This window comes from Vulpes lagopus, chromosome 2, assembly GCF_018345385.1.
Source record: "Vulpes lagopus strain Blue_001 chromosome 2, ASM1834538v1, whole genome shotgun sequence".
Taxonomy (NCBI): domain Eukaryota; kingdom Metazoa; phylum Chordata; class Mammalia; order Carnivora; family Canidae; genus Vulpes; species Vulpes lagopus.
In genome coordinates, this window is record NC_054825.1 from 51102300 (window position 1) to 51119185 (window position 16886).

The following is a 16886-nucleotide window of genomic DNA, read 5'->3' on the forward strand; positions in this document are numbered from 1 at the left end:
ACATCTCTTCTTCCCGAAGACATCCAACCATTTGCAGCAACCTCTTTCATTTGTTGATGTGGCCCAGAAACCATGAGGCTCTGTCATCTTTTTTTTTTTTTCTAAAGATTTTATTTATTTATTCATGAGAGACACAGAGAGAGAGGCAGAGACACAGGCAGAGGGAGAAGCAGGCTCCATGCAGGGAGCCCGATGCGGGACTCGATCCTGGGTCTCCAGGATCATGCCCTGGGCTGAAGGAGGCGCTAAACTGCTGAGCCACCAGAGCTGCCCTCTGTCATCTTTTAATACCTTTTAGTTGGAAAGCTGTGACACACAGCACCACACAGGTGACAAGCTAAACTATGTTTAAAAGAGGTTTAAAAGATGAAGAAACAAGTCTGGCTAAGAGAAAAACTAGGCTGCAAATGGCTGAAGATCATAATCCATTAAGGTATGGAATCACATGAAATGTCTGAAAATGTTCCTGAAAAGAATCAAAATTGGAAAAAATAACCCAGGCCTGAAGACGTGTGTTCCAGACTGGATTATGTTTCCAACGATGTGTATCAACTTGGACAATCGGTTTCTGTAGGCATCTGTTTTCCCAGCTGCAAATTAAGATGCTAGGTAAGGTTCCTTTAGTTTTAGGGGTGCCTGGGTGGCTCAGTTGGTTAAGCATTTGACTTTTGGTTTTGGCTCAGGTCATGATCTCAGGGTTGTGAAATCGAGCCCTACGACCAGCTCCATACTCAGCATGGAGTCTGCTGGAGATTCTCTTTCCCTCTGCCCTTCCCCTGCTCTCTTTCTCTCACTCTCTCTCATATAAATTAAATTAAAATATTTAAAAAAGATTTAGTTAAAAAAAAATTCAGCCAACATATACTGAGTATCTATTCTGTGCAAGCCTGTGTAGTTGGTAAGTATGATCATTTTAAGTACTCACATGTGACCTAATCTAGAGAAAGATTTGCTTTTCCTTCCTGGTATTAAGCCCTGTGGGAACTTAGTACTATAATTAAGGATTCAGTATGCATCAGTGCTTTTTTTTTTTTTTAGAGGATTTAAATATTTAATGGCTACACAGATAAAGAATCACAAGGAAAAAGACAATTTTATTTATTTATTTATTTATTTATTTTAATTTTTATTTATTTATGATAGTCACACAGAGAGAGAGAGAGAGAGAGGCAGAGGGAGAAGCAGGCTCCATGCACCGGGAGCCCGACGTGGGATTCGATCCCGGGTCTCCAGGATCGCGCCTTGGGCCAAAGGCAGGCGCCAAACCGCTGCGCCACCCAGGGATCCCTATTTATTTATTTTTTAATTTTTATTTATTTATGATAGTCACACATACAGAGAGAGAGGCAGAGACACAGGCAGAGGGAGAAGCAGGCTCCATGCACCGGGAGCCTGACGTGGGATTCGATCCCGGGTCTCCAGGATCACGCCCTGGGCCAAAGGCAGGCGCGAAACTGCTGCGCCACCCAGGGATCCCCGGAAAAAGACAATTTTAATATTTTGTATGGATAAGACATTTGAAAGCTTAAGGTCTCCTTGGCCCTCTGCAGAAGAGTGCAGCAGAAGCTATGGGTGCCCAGCCCCTGTGCCCCTGACTTTAGCTGCAGCTGGGCAGCACTTCTAGCCCACCCTGGGCCCAATGAGTGGAGTCAACACTCCTGTAGAATGATCCTCAGCTAAAGGTGGAAGTCTCTTTAACACCTTCGCCTCCACTCTTCTAGGTGACTTCTATGGCATATACTATGCAGCTTCTCAGAGGTTCCCAGTAGGACTGAGCCTCAGTTTCCTACAGTGGTAGCATATCCTGAACTGCTTTCCCTCCTTCTGTCTCACACCAAGGCACTTCCTCACTCCTTTATTTTTTTATTTTTTATTATTTATTTATTTATTTTTTATTTATGATAGTCATACAGAGACAGAGAGAGAGAGAGAGGCAGAGACACAGGCAGAGGGAGAAGCAGGCTCCATGCACCGGGAGCCTGATGTGGGATTCGATCCCGGGTCTCCAGGATCGCGCCCTGGGCCAAAGGCAGGCGCCAAACCATTGCGCCACCCAGGGATCCCCACTTCCTCACTCCTGTTTCAGGGAATTACCTCCCACATCAACAACCCATACCCAACTCCTTGCTTCAAGCTCTGCTTTTAGGCAGATCTAAAAGGCAACAGCATACTTCCTAAAACAGCTTTACCAGCCTTAACCTACACGTTTCAGGTTAATAAGACTGGTTGGGATATTAGAGCAACCTGTACCAGAAAAATTGAGATGATCTTCACTTAAAAGTGGGCCTCCTCCTCCCTCATACATACACATACACACACACACACATAGACATTAAAATGATAATGCCAAATGTTAAGATCTGGGGCAAACTCACTCTGAGTATCTGTAGCTCCCTAATGACAATTTCTAAAGCATATATGTATTCAAACAATATAGCTAAAATAATGACACATTATTTCAGTAATGATCATAGTTCCAGAATAACTAGTTTATTCTAGCAAACCATTTAGATCAACTCCCAGAAAACCAGTGATAAAGAAATTAAAAAGAGTCATGCAAAACTCACAGCCATTTGGTGGTGCCATACCTGGTCTGCCACTTTTCCATGGATTCTCCTCTTTCCCGAGGGAGATAGCAGTACTGCTGGAATTCATTAGCAAAGAGAATGCAATCATGACGTGCATCCTTTAGGAGGTTTCGCAATTTGTTGTACTGTCTGGGACACAGAAGAGAAAAATAAATCTGACATAGCAGATGCTCATCTACTGCCAGCTCCTGCTAAGGATCAAAGAAGACGAAGCATTTTAGGACAAAAGATTGATTCTTTAAAACCCAAGAAACACTTATATATATTGGCCTTAGTATGTGTAGTACTACTAGGTTGTTGTTTCTCAATTTTGCCTGCTTGAATGTGCTTATGCAGGACCTCATTAATTAGCTTGTGGATCAATCACCCCTGCTCTTTCCCCTTCTAGACTTCTGGCCATTAATAACGGAATTATATGAGCCTGCGCCATACAGCCCCCTCTTCAAAGGCTCTCTGAGGACCAGAGGCAAGCAGGGTTTAGCACTTTATTTCTGTACCTCATTTTGTTCTACAAATGGCATTAGGCATGAGTGTATTTTATATTTGCTTGCAGCCTGGAAAAGGATATGGGAAAGGGAATAAGTTTGGGGATTTATCTGTGAATTTTATTTATGCAGCTGTCTCATTTACATGAATGAGGGCCAGCTTCATCTGTCAGATAACTAACAAAGTTTTAAGGTTTGTCCCATCAGGAGATCCTTCCAGTGATGCCAGACAAAATCTCACATCAAATACGCAGCTTCCTATGGGTTGGTTTCTAAGACGATGCTTTTCTTTTTTCTTTTTTTTTTAAGAAGGTGTTTTTCAATAGACTGGGTAATATGAAATACAGAAAAGGTTCACAGTTATCTTAAAGGAAGCCAATTGTTTATTTAAAAAATGGATTGATATTAAAATCAGATGATAAATTAACATATAAATCATCCAAGGTAGATGATTGGCATTTAACATGTGTTTTAATGTAATAAAATTTGTGCCCTTCCATTCCCACCTCCAGCCTGCTGCCATGGATTCTTAAAAAAACAGATCTTTTCATTAAAGCACTAAAACTCTCCAACTTCTCTTCTTTGAATAAATGCTCATCACCAATATCTGTGTCGTCTTAATGCTTAATGAGAAAACAAGAAACACTGATTTTGTTTTCTTGGTGATTCTAATTTTGAGTTATTTTTAAAAGTATCATCAAGTAATGGCACTTCTACAATTTCATAATACACAAAAGGGTTTAGTTTCAGGTCTGTGAATGGCAGCTTTCCTTAAGGGCATCCTACTTATACAAATGAAAGCTGCCCCGCCCCCAACTCAGAAGGGTCTAGAACATATCTAATTGGTGATTTTCCCACTTTCACAGAGATATATTTAAAGTCATTTTTAAGACCTCTTAGAGTAGGCACAGAAGAGTCTACACAACCCTGCTCACAGCAGCTGTCCCTGCACGGGGGTAAGGGGAAGACTCGCACTTTCTGCTTTATACATTTCTGTAATGCATTAATGTTTTTTTTTTTTTAATTTTTTTTTAAATTTTTATTTATTTATGATAGTCACACAGAGAGAGAGAGAGGCAGAGACACAGGCAGAAGGAGAAGCAGGCCCCATGCACCAGGAGTCCGACGTGGGATTCGATCCCGGGTCTCCAAGATCACGCCCTGGGCCAAAGGCAGGCGCCAAACCGCTGCGCCACCCAGGGATCCCTGCATTAATGTTTTTAAATGAACACTTATTTCTTAAGCAATAAAAGATTTTTTTTTTACGTTTTTAAAAATTATTTTATTTTTTTAGGAAAGACTTTATTTACTTATTCTTGAGAGACACACAGAGAGAGGCAGAGACACAGGCAGAGGGAAAAGCAGGCTCCCTGCAGGGAGCCCAACACAGGACTCAATCCTAGGACTCCAGGATCACGCCCTGAGCCAAAGGCAGATGCTCAACCACTCAGCCACCCAGGTGCCCCTCAAAGAGATATTCTTATCCTGATGTTCATGGCAGCATTCTTCACAATAGCCAAAAGTAACCGACGAAGCAACCAAAGTGTCCAATGATGGATGGATGGATAAACAAAATGTGCTGTACACATACAAGAGAATATTACTAAGTCTTTAAAAAGTAAGTTCTGAGACATCCTACCACATGGATAAATCTTGGAGATGTTAAGTGAAATAAGCCAGACACAAAAGGACAAATACTGTATGATTCTACCTACATGAGGTATTTAATCAAATTTATAGAGACAGAAAGAATGGTTGTTGCCTGGGGCTTGAAGGAGGGGTAAGTGGGGAGTTAGTGGTTGGTTAATGGGAGAAAAGTTCTGGAGGGGATGGTGGTGACAGTTGCAGGAAATGTGAATGTACTCAATGCCACTATACACGTAAAGATGGTTAAAATGGTAAATCTTACACTATATACATTCACCACAATTTAAAAAAATAGGCTAGGTAGAAAAAAACAAACAAACAGGACCACCCATTGCAGTGGGAGAAGTGCTCTGAGGAGAAAAGTGCAGGGTGTGACAAGACCATGGGAGGTCTAGGGAAGGCATCAGGGAAGAGGTGACACCTGAGAGAAGGATGAATGAGAGTTAGCTAGACAAAGGACTCAAAGGAAGAGATGGGACAGAAAGTTCAGGATGGTAGGCAGTATGGTTCATGCGCCCAATAAACATTTTCCAAATGCTTAAGTGAATTCCAATTGTTTTTTTTTAATTATTATTTTTTAGATTTTATTTATTTATTCACAAGAAACAGAGAGAGAGGCAGAGACATGGGAGAAGCAGGGTCCCTGCAAGGAGCCTTATGTGCCGGACTTGATCCCAGGACCACGACTTAAGCCAAAGGCGGATGCTCAATCATTGAGCCACCCAGGCATCCTGAAACTCCCAACTTTGTGACAACAGCGATCCAGCTACAAGACATTGGTGTGTCCAGACCAACCCGGACATTTTTGGAACCTGGTGACTGTTTTGCTAGCTCCACAAACACCCCTGGACTTGTTTAGGGCACCGGTACTTTGGACCCAAGGATTCTCCAATCCCATCCTCCCCAGATACTGACGTTTCACAAGCCAGACTCAGGGCGTTTACCACCAAATTATAGGAATGACACAGCAAAATATAGAACTTAACAGAAAGAAATGTTCTCAATTTAAAGTTTCGTTCTCATATATTTTCCATAGACTTGTCGTGCATGCTTCCATTTGTCAGCTACCTATCAGCCAGATAAGATGAATGAACAAATGGTACAAGAATATTAATGGAGAAAGCAGGAAAAAGTGAATCACTCTGAGTGTGACAGTTGGGTTTTCTTGTAGGCATGTGGGCTTCTGGCTGTAATTTAATAGTGCACACATACAATATAGTCATATTTTTTGCTAGTCAGGGCTGGTGGTGCATACGATGGGGTTAGATATATGAGTATCCTCCATAGAGCCAGCACAGAGCATCATGGTGCCTTGGACAAGTTTGGCCTGAATGATACGAGAACAGCAGTTTCAGACAGTCAAGTACAATAAAGTGATCTGAAGGTTTAAAAATTCCAGTCTTGGGTGCCTGGGTGGCTCAGTGGTTGAGCCTTTGGCCCAGGTCATGATCCTGGGGTCCTGGGATCAAGTACTGCATCAGGCTCCTCGCAAGGAACCTGTTTCTCCCTCTGCCTATGTCTCTGCCTCTCTGTGTCTCTCATGAATAAATAAAATCTTAAAAAAAAATAAAAATTTAAATAAATAAATAAATAAATAAAATTTCCAGAAGAACTGTAGTTTCCCTGGACTTGCATTCCCCAATTCTCTATTATTTGAATAGTTCAAATAATTTCTTCAGGGTATGGCCACGCTTACCTTCCTTAGATTGCTTTTTGTACTATTTTCATTCAAGGATGATCTCACCTACCGATGCAATGTCCTCTCTTCCTGCTGCTTATATTCTCTGGGGATTAGAAGTGGGCATCCCACAACCAGTTGGGAGATGTACAATGCTGTGTTTCTTCAACCAGTTTTTGCAGAACCCTGCTAAGGTCTCTTATGTAGACTTACCCTCACAGGTCTCTGGATTTTGTACAAGAACTTTTTTCTAGAGACATCTGGGTGGCTCAGTGGTTGGGCATCTGCCTTCTGCCCAGGGCATGATCCTGGAATCCCTGGATAGAGTCCCGCATCGGGCTCCCTGCATGGAGCCTTCTCTCTCTGCCTGTGTCTCTGCCTCTCTCTCTGTGTGTGTGTTTCTCATAAATAAATAAATAAAATCTTAAAAATTGTTTTTTCTGAAGTTTTATGTATTTAAATATCTCTACATCCAACGGGGGGCTCAAACTCACAAATCTGAGATCAAGAGTCACATGCTCTTCAGATCGAGCTATCCTGGAGCTCCAGAGTTTCCCACAAGAATTTTGAAAGTCTGTGTAATGCTTTTTTTTTTTTTTTTTTTTAATTTTTTTTTTTTATTTATTCATGATAGTCACAGAGAGAGAGAGAGAGAGAGACAGAGAGAGGCAGAGAGAGAAGCAGGCTCCATGCACCGGGAGCCCGACGTGGGATTCGATCCCGGGTCTCCAGGATCGCGCCCTGGGCCAAAGGCAGGCGCCAAACCACTGCGCCACCCAGGGATCCCTTTTTTTTTTTTTTTTTAAAGTAAACTCTATACCCAGTGTGGGGCATGAACTTATGACTAAAGATCAAGAGTTACACATGGTACTAAGCCAGTCAGATGCCCCTAGGTGGTACTCTTAAAACATTTTCAAAGGCATATATTTTCTACCTTCTGAATACCCTCTAACTGCACTGCCATTTGGAAGCCTCAAAGACAACCTCAGACTCACAACCTCTAGCTCCAGCCCTCCACTTCCTCCAGCGCTCCCTTTCTATACAGTCAAACCAGAAACCTTGGTGTTAGCCTTGACACCACCTTCTCCTTCCCCTTACACATCTAACTCCATTACTGAGTTTTATAGGTTTTACTTATTTTATTTTATTTTTTATTTATGTATTTATTTTTAAAGATTTTATTTACTTATTACAGAGAGACAGAGACAGAGACAGAGACAGAAAGAAAGCGTGCGCACACAAGCAGGGAGAGTGGAAGGCAGAGGGAGAGGGAGATGCAGGACCCTGTCTGTGATCATGACCTGAGCCGAAGGCTGAAACTCAACACCAACTGAGTCGCCCAGTGCCCAGGTTTTATTTGTTTTAAATAACAGCTTAACTAAGAGATATAATTCATATACCATAAAATTACCCTTTTACTTATTTTATTTTTTTAAGCTTTTATTTATTTGATTGATAGAGAGAGAGTGCAAGTGAGCACAAGCAGGGATAGCAGTAGGCAGAGGAAGAGGGAGAAGCAGGCTCCCCACTGAGCAGGGAACCCAACATAGGACTCGATCCCAGGACCTTGGGATCATGACCCAAGCTGAAGGCAGACGCTTAACCAACTGAGCCACCCAGGCATCCCTAAAATTATCCCTTTAAAACATACAATTCCATAGTATTTTGTATAGTCACGGAGTTATGCAACCATCACCACCAAGTCCAGACATTTTATCACTCCAAAAAGAAACTTAGGGGATCCCTGGGTGGCGCAGCGGTTTAGCGCCTGCCTTTGGCCCAGGGCGCGATCCTGGAGACCCGGGATCGAATCCCACATCGGGCTCCCGGTGCACGGAGCCTGCCTCTCTCTCTCTCTCTCTGACTATCATAAATAAAAAAAAAAAAAAAAAAGAAAAGAAACAAAAAAGAAACTTAGATCCATTAACAATATTCCTCATTCCCCTGCCCCTGGCAACCATGAGTCTATTTTCTGTCTCTTGGATTTACCTATTCGAGGCATTTCATATAAATGGAATCATACAAAAATGACTTTGTGTGGCTGGCTTCTTTCAGCAAGCATAATATTTTCAAGATTCATCCATGTTGTAGCACATGCCAGTGCTTCACTCCTTTCATGGTTGACTAGTAGCCCACTATATGGATAAAGCACATTTTGTGTAATCATTATCAGTTGTGGACATTTGGGTCCGTTTCCATTTGGGGGGCTATTATGAATAAAATTGCTATGAACATTATAGTACAAATTTTGCATGGATACATTTTCAATTCTCTGGATTAAAGACTGAGAAAGATCTACAGACTTTTACCTACTAAGAGGCTGTTGGAAATATCTATTTCTTTCCAACATCTCTCATGTGAACTAAAGTCATAGCCTCTTCAGGGCACCTGGGTGGCTCAGTGGTTGAGCATCTGCCTTTGGCTCTGGTTGTGATCCCAGGGTCCTGGAATCGTGTCCTGCATTGGGCTCCCCATGGGGAGCCTTGTTCTCCCTCCACTATGTCTCTGCCTCTCTCTGGGTGTCTCTTATGAATAAATAAATAAAAACTTAAAAAAAATCACAGCCTTTTCTCCACCAGTCTAGTCATCTTTTCAAATAAGGAATTTGATCATACATAGGATCCTGCCCTGCTTACAGCCCTTCACCAACATCCCTGAGACCCATTATCCACCCCAGGGTCTTCTTTTAGTTCCCTGAATGGAGCAAATCTCCCTCCCCATGACCCTGCACAGCAGCCCCCTTACGTGGACAGCTTTTCTCCTTTGCCTGGTTTACATCTACCCACCCCTTAGAGCCCGGCGGAGGCATCTCCCTCAGGGAAGCTTTTTCTTGCCTGACTAATCTGGGCTCTTCTGGAACCAAGCACCTATCCCTCAGAGCTTTTGGCACAGCTGCAGTCCCCCACCTGTTTGCATGATTATCTGAGTACCACCTGTCTCCCCCAACACCACGTCTGCTTTTGTTCACCATGGCATCCCCACTGCTAGCACCGTTTCCAGCATGTCTTTCGGTAACTATTTGTTGAATGAACAGATGAACACCTACATACGGGCATGAATGCAGTGGACAAGACTCACAGAGTCATCAAATGATCCCTCACTGAACAAGCGTGTGACGACAGTCAGTTACGCAGAAGATGTGCTCATGCTGAACCATCAAAAACGTGATTTTTTTCACAATGTTTTCTATAATATACTTAGAACAGGCATTTTCTGCATTGATACTATTGAAATCATAATGTAAAATCATATTAAATACAGAACCAGATTAGAGGCCGTGTCTTTTTATTATTGTGAAACTCAACTCCGGTGATTTCATTTCAGTAGAACAATGTCACCTGTCACAGTAAATTAGTGTTCATTTGCAGTTTTCTTATTTTGTAAGCTTTGTTTATTTAATTTGAAGGTCCAATTTGGGTTTAGGGCTGCAGTAAGTACTTAAGCATGAGGACTTTACATCTAGATCTATGTTTAAACATGTTTAAATAACAATACAATAAAGCAAATTAAGACTGGGTGTCCAGGAAAAAAAAGTTGATAAAAATTCTTTTAGAAACAAAGGCAATAACATTACTCATGCTAAGTTACAATGATATATTGGAGGGGAGTCAGATCATTTGATCTCTTAGATCCTCTCCAACTATAATATTTTGTATGTTATATACTGAGAAACAGAGATGTTAACTGTTGAGACTCTAAAGCTATAATGAAGGAATTCAGGAGGGGGTCAAAAGGAGAAAGCAAGGCATCCTTATACCAGACACTAGAGCAACCAGGTATTTTAACTGACAAAGCTTTTTTTAAGCACAAATGTTCCTAAAAGCATATCAAATAGAATGAATTATTGATTAGCATCACAAAAATCTCCAAGGAAGGAAGGAAAAACAAAAGAAAACATTTTAAATAAAGCAAAACACCAGAGAGCCTCCTGTAGGCCACTTATGATTAAATATAAAAAATCCAATGAGGATCCCTGGGTGGCACAGCGGTTTAGCACCTGCCTTTGGCCCAGGGCACGATCCTGGAGACCCGGGATTGAACCCCATGTCGGGCTCCCGGTGCATGGAGCCTGCTTCTCCCTCTGCTGTGTCTCTGCCTCTCTGTGTGTGTGTGTGTGTGTGTGTGTGTGTGACTATCATAAATAAATTTTAAAAAAATTAAAAAAAATCCAATGACTTACACTTAACACTTAATGAAGTTCAAATTAATACAGCAAATTCCCTGGATCTTCTACATTCAAGGGCTGTGATCAATTATAAAGTTAGCTTTTGATATATGACACTTTTTAGGGTTTAGGTAATTTGGTCATTTAGCTGTTTGAACCTGAATATAACTGCTGGTTGCTTACCAGGTAAACAAAGGATGAAGTCCCAAACTTGTTGAATCCTTTTCCTGTCTCTCCTTTCTCTTCAGTTACATTCATGACCCCTGCTTTAAAAATCGATCTTAAACCTACTTCCTTCAGAGGGCTTTCTGGCTAAACCCTCACACCCCATATTTACCTCTGCACTTTGCACAGTCCACATTAAGTCATACGGCCTGCGTGTAATGCGTGCCCCCTTAACCTCATTGCATTTGACCCCAACAAGACAACAGCTTTGTTGAGAGAGGGACTGATACAGTTGATCCTTGAACAACCCTCGTATGAACTATGGGGGGTCCATTTATAGGTGGACATTTTTTGGTAAATACAGTATAGCAGTGTAACTGTTTTTTTCTCTTCATTATGGTTTTCTTTCTTTTTTAAAAAAATATTTTATTTATTTAGGGGGTGCCTGGGTGTCTCAGTTGGTTAAGCGTCTGCCTTTGGCTCAGGTCACGATCCTGGGGTCCAGAGATCAAGCCCCCCCCCACTAACGGCTCCCTGCTCAGTGGGGAGGTCTGCTTCTCCCTCTCCCTCTGCTCCTCCCCTTTACTTGTAGTCTCTCAAGTAAATAAATAAAATCTTAACAGAAAAACGATTTTATTTATTTGAGAAAGCTGGTGCAAGAGAGCATGAGTGGGGAGGGGGGCGCAGAGGGAGAGGCAGACACCTCTTTGAGCAGGGAGCCTTCTGGGGGGGGGGGCTCAATCCCAGGACCCAGGGATCATGATCTGAGCTGAAGGCAGATGCTCAACCGACTGAGCCCCTCATGTGCTCCTTCATTATGGTTTTTTAAAATAATGTTCTCTCTAGCTTACTTTATTGCAAGAATATGGTATATAACCTGTAATGTACATAACATATAAAATATATATTAATCGACTATGCTGTCGGTAAGGATTCTGGTCCACAGCAGACTGTTAGCTAAGTTTTGGGGGAATCAAAAGTCATACATGTATTTTCCCCTGTGCAGGGGTCCAAGCCCCTAATCCCCACGTTGTTGGAGGGTCACTAGAATTTCTTTTTGTATTTCATAAAGCCTAGAACTATGAGCTCACAATGTGCATATCAGATGGGAAAACCAAGGTGTTATCAGACCCATCTATTTCACAACTCCTCATCCTTTGCTCTCACATTTAGTTTATTTAGGTACAGAGTAAAGCGGTGGAGAACCAATAGTTTTTCATCAAGTTAACTACTTTTGAAATGTTCAGGAGAAAAGACATTTAAATTCCAATTCTTTGCTTTTGAATGTCCCAGGAATTGGCTTTTAAAACAACTCTTAATATTAAAAATATTTCAGAAAACAGAAGTTGAAAAGGCTCGGCAGAGTGCTTGCAATCCAAATGATAGCAACAAATTGATTTTAGCAGCAGAAATTGAAATACGACACCTGGAACAGCATTCAAACCCGAACGTGAATAAACATCTATATCTTTGTGTCTCAGCAAAATCAACTTCAAACTCATTTAAAAATATTCTATCTGAAAAATCTGCAATCTAGTTAATGTACATTTTTTTGAACTGAGCATGTAAGGACAACTCATCATTTTCACACACAAATAAACATACTTCATCTTTTACCACCAAAGTCTGAAGAAACCACATTTAAAAAAGAGTAAACACACAGTTTCTTCTCTTTAAATAACTAGGGGTGTTAAGAGGTTGGATGTATAATTCCAATATGCTGTTTCCATGCAGTCTTCATGTTCGAATCATAAATCCTTTACCAATGTTAAATGAGGCAAAGCCATGTTTTAGATATTTGTCTAAAAGGTGAACAATTGTTCTTCATTTAGGTATAAGGCAATCATTTTAGAGTGATTTTAATCGGAAGTCCTTTATTTAGCAAATACAATGAGTATGGTTGGTAGTTATACTAGTAATGTAAAAATAAAGCAAGTTATTTCTGCTTTCCTTAAATAAATAAATCACTACAAGTACAATTTACACCCATAATAAACAGTTTAAAATGTAAAAATAAAATAGTCCCCTCCCCCCCCCACACAAAAGGGTAGGCTTTTGAAACAATACATCTAAAAAATAAATGCAAACCCAAAGCCAAGAATCTTAAATACCCATATACCAGGGACACTGCAGTTTATTGATCTATAGTCAGATCTCTTGGCCAGGTGTTGAAGCAGAAATATAAAATAATGTCACTGCATTCCTCACCAGCGAAGAGAATACCAAATTAGCTCAAAAAGTCCTTTCTGACAAAATAACGAATTCCTCCCCATTCCCGCCAACAAGGGACCTTTTTCTAAAGGGGAAAAGAAAAATATGCTGTATAGAAATAAAAAATAATGCAAAATGGATACCTGCGACCTCTTTGATGCTGCACGGTTTGACAAGCCGTCTGCATGAAAATAATTCCCTTCAACTCTGGGAACTCAAGGATCTCCAGGTAATCTTGAACAACTTTCCAATCTGGGATCATGTAATGAGTCACGTCACTAGACAAGAGTTTCCCATCTAAAACATAATTCAAAAGGTAAGCGATTAGACAACATTTGCAAACTTGGCTTATTCCTATTTCAGCGTCAAGGTGCTCCACTCTACAAAAATAACTCCCAGTCTCAACTACACCTTGAAGTGGTTTTTTTTTTTTTTTTCCACCTTGAAGTTTTTAAAGGACAGGACACATCTGCTTTGGGAGAGGTCCAAAGTTCAGGTGAACCCAGCAGCTTCATTTTTCTGAAGCTGCGCAAAGCAAAAGCTCAGCGTGGTTTATGGTGTTGCCAGTGGTGCAGAAGATGAAATTTTTTAAAAGCAAACATCTTCAGCACAGCTTAAATATGTATTTGTTTAAGGGACTGACATACACTCACATTCAAATGGGGGGGGGGTAGGTCCCCTGAAATATATATGTTAACCACTTGTTTCTGCCTAGCAATTTCAAGTGGGTTCTGAATCAAGCCCGTGTACATGCTCCGAAGTCTCCAGGGGCCAGAAAGCCGGCATCGACTAGAAAAGGTGCTCAGTGCTGGCAAGGGCAGGGGTTAGGCTTTCCGCGCGGCCTGCATCTCCGGGAGCGGGCTGAGCCAAGCTGCAACCGAAATGTTCACCTTGACCATAAACTGAGGATTCCAAATACTCTCCGAGAAGGACCCCCTCTCCCCCAAACACACACACATACACACGGCCCTGCTCCTCTCCCACCAGGGAGGGATCTTCCCAGCTCAACCGGGGCCACCCTTGCAGCTGAGAAACCAAGCGGGGGGTGGCTGGGAAGGTTAGCGCACAGCGGCTCCAAATCCAACGTCCCCAAGGCCTTCCTGTGCAACCTTCCGGGCCCAGACAGTCGACACATTTTAGGGCAGCCGGCTGTCCCCCAGTCTGAGGCATGCGGGCTGGCTGGGCGGCTCAGCCATTTGGCACCACCTTTGCCCCAGGGCGTGACCCTGGAGACCCGGGATCGAGTCCCGCGTCGGGCTCCCTTCGTGGGGCCTGCTTCTCCCTCTGCCTGTGTCCCTGCCCCCCCCCTCTGTGTCTCATTAATAAATAAATAAAATCTTTAAAACTGGTGGGGAGTTGGAAGCGTGGAAGGAGCAGCAGCACGGTGCCTCGCCCCGCCTCTCACCGCTCGGCACCCCCCATTCCACCAGTGCGCCGTCCCGAGGCATTAGAGGCAGGCCCTGCACCCGCCCCCCCCCCCCCGAGCCTCGGTCGCCAGGCCCCTGGGCCGTGGGGGCGCCGGGCTCTCGGGCCCTGCGCCTGATGGGGCGCGGGGTGCAGAGCCCCGGGAGCAGCGGCCTGGCCCCGCGCCCCGCGCCCCGCGCCCGCCCGGCCCGGCCCCGGACCGTTGCGGCAGGCGGCGGGCTGCGGGCAGAGCGGGCTGTGGCAGGGCACGCTGGGCCGCAGGTAGTGCTCCCGCACGATGCGCAGCGTCCGGCCCTGGAAGGTCCTCAGGAGCAGCACCTTCTCCCGCTTCTGCAGCATGACGCCGGCGCTCGGCGCGGCTCGGCCCGGCCCGGAGGCCGCCCGGGGAGCTGCCGGGAGGAGGCGGGCGCGGCGCGGGCGGAAGCGAGGCCGCGGCTCCGGGCCCGCCCCTCGGCCCGGCCTGGTCTGCGCGGGCTCCCGGGCGGCGCTGCAGCCGCAGGAGCGCCGCGAGGGGCCCCGGAGCTGCAGCCGGCCCCGCCTCAGTTTGCCCCCTGCCCACCGATGCCCCCGGAGGGGGGGCGGTTAGGGAGAGGAGGAAGCGTCCCCAAAATAAAACGCCCTGGGGAGACAACATATGTAGACTGCGTGGAAGCAATCTGCAAGATTGGGTGCAACCCTGAAGGATTCTTGGACATTTATTTCCACCCCCCCTCCAGGTCCTTATGGGCATAGGCGCTGCAGGGTGGGGGAATTAACTAGTTAGTGTCCTCTGTTCCTCGCTCTTGCTTTCTTAAAAGAGCTAAAAGATTCCGCCGAAGAAGCCAGAAACGCTGCCAGCCCAGCATTTTTATCCCCCCCCCCCTTAAAAAAGTATTTATTTTTAATTCCATGTATTTTTATTTTTTTTAATTCCATGTATTTTTAATCCAAATAAAAATTCAAACAATGCAGATAAAATGAAAACCAATCCCATTTCCTTGAGGTCAACACTATGTTCAGTCCCAACGTTAATGGCCTCGCCAGCCTGTGGCAAAGGAGTTTTGCTTTTTTTTTTTTTTTTTTAGATTTATTTATTCATGAGAGACAGAGAGAGGCAGAGACACAGGCAGAGGGAGAAGCAGGCTCCATGCAGGGAGCCTGATGTGGGACTTGATTCCAGGTCTCCAGGATCACACCCTGAGCCACCCAGGGATCCCCAGGAGTTTTTGCTTTTAGGCTGGGAGACCCAGGCCCAGTTTCTTCAGGGATCACACATTCCTCGCTGGCTAGAAGCCGCTGCTCTTCCAAGCACTCACAGAGACCTTTGAGCTGTACCAGGGGCATTACATACAAGTGTCACATTTGATTTCCACAAGTCAGTGGAGTCAGGCTTATTATCCCCATTTTACAGGCGATGAAACAGGATTAGAGAGGTTAAGTGGCCAAGGTTATCCAGTTATTAAGTGGTAGAGTCAATATTCGAGCCAGAATCTGGCTGAATCCAAAGCAGGCTCTTAACTAATGACTGTGTTATTCACAGATGAGTAAAATAGAGCTCCTGCATCGAAGGACTTTATGATGCTGAGCTCTGGTTAAGGCACCTCAACCAGCTGGCTGGGGCTATCAGAGCTTCCTATTGTTAAAAAAAAAAAAAATTTCAAGTAAATCTAAAGATCAAATTGGCTTTATTTAAGGATTTATGGATCGCCCAGCATCCTATCTAGCAAACAAAAAAGGAGCTCTGAGGAGCTGTGCAAAATGCAAGGGCTTTTTAGGCAGAAGGGAAGTTTTTTAATGGAGTGGATTGTTTCAGACAAGGTTACCTTCCTTTGGGGGAATAGAAGGGGTCTGTCACGAGGAATACCTTGCTAGTGTTGATCAGATAATTCCAGATAGTCTGGCTAAGGTCACATTCCTGGGAGAGGCTGAAACTGCAATTAAGTCTGGTTTGCTGTCATGGGGGTGATTTGGGGCCTATTGTTCCTTTCTTTTTTCCTCTTCCCCCACTGAAACATGTGATCAAAATTGAAGGCATTAGCACACCTCTCAGCTGCCACTCTGAGTTCTCACAGCTTTTACTGATCCTCTTTGTAATCTTCACAGGTCAGGATTTTTTTTTTTTTTTTTTCTGAATCTCTGATATTCGCATATCATGACTCCAGGTTCCCAATTTTCTAGGTGGTCATTTTCTTCATTCCTTTTTTGGCGTTCCAGTCTTAGGGAGATCATTTGCTTGGTGGTTTGTGGCCACACACCTGCATTTAAAGCTTTTGAAGGAATATAGTGTGCCAGGAAGACCATGGTGATTATTATAAGCAGAATAATTCTCAGTGTTTGGAGTGCTCTTTGGAGCCATTGGTCCCCAGGACCCAACCCAATAAAAATCAAGTAAGTCAAAGAATGACCCCAGCAAAGCAGTCAGCACGTGGCATGGATAGTGATCTTATGTGACCGTTTCAACTTCTCCAGAAGTGTGAATCCAGTACAGCAGGTAGTGTTGGCCACAGCACGGGCACTTCCTTGCTCAGCTGAAAGATCTTTGA

At 43.7% G+C, this 16886-nt stretch overlaps 1 protein-coding gene across 2 annotated transcripts in view; it reads right to left on the bottom strand.

Moving 5' to 3' along the window:
- DIS3L (DIS3 like exosome 3'-5' exoribonuclease) overlaps positions 1–14793 on the bottom strand; it is a 33828-nt gene extending 19035 nt beyond the window's left edge. The window contains exons 1-3 of one of the 2 annotated variants that reach the window (XM_041744594.1): positions 14565–14793; positions 13083–13236; positions 2589–2717 (exon numbers count right to left, since the gene is read on the bottom strand). In XM_041744594.1, coding sequence (XP_041600528.1) covers positions 2589–2717; positions 13083–13236; positions 14565–14703 — 422 coding nt within the window. In that variant the 5' untranslated portion in view covers positions 14704–14793. The remainder of the gene's footprint in view (positions 1–2588; positions 2718–13082; positions 13237–14564) is intronic. The other variant, XM_041744595.1, reaches the window with a different exon arrangement.
- Between the last annotated feature and the right edge of the window lie 2093 nt (positions 14794–16886).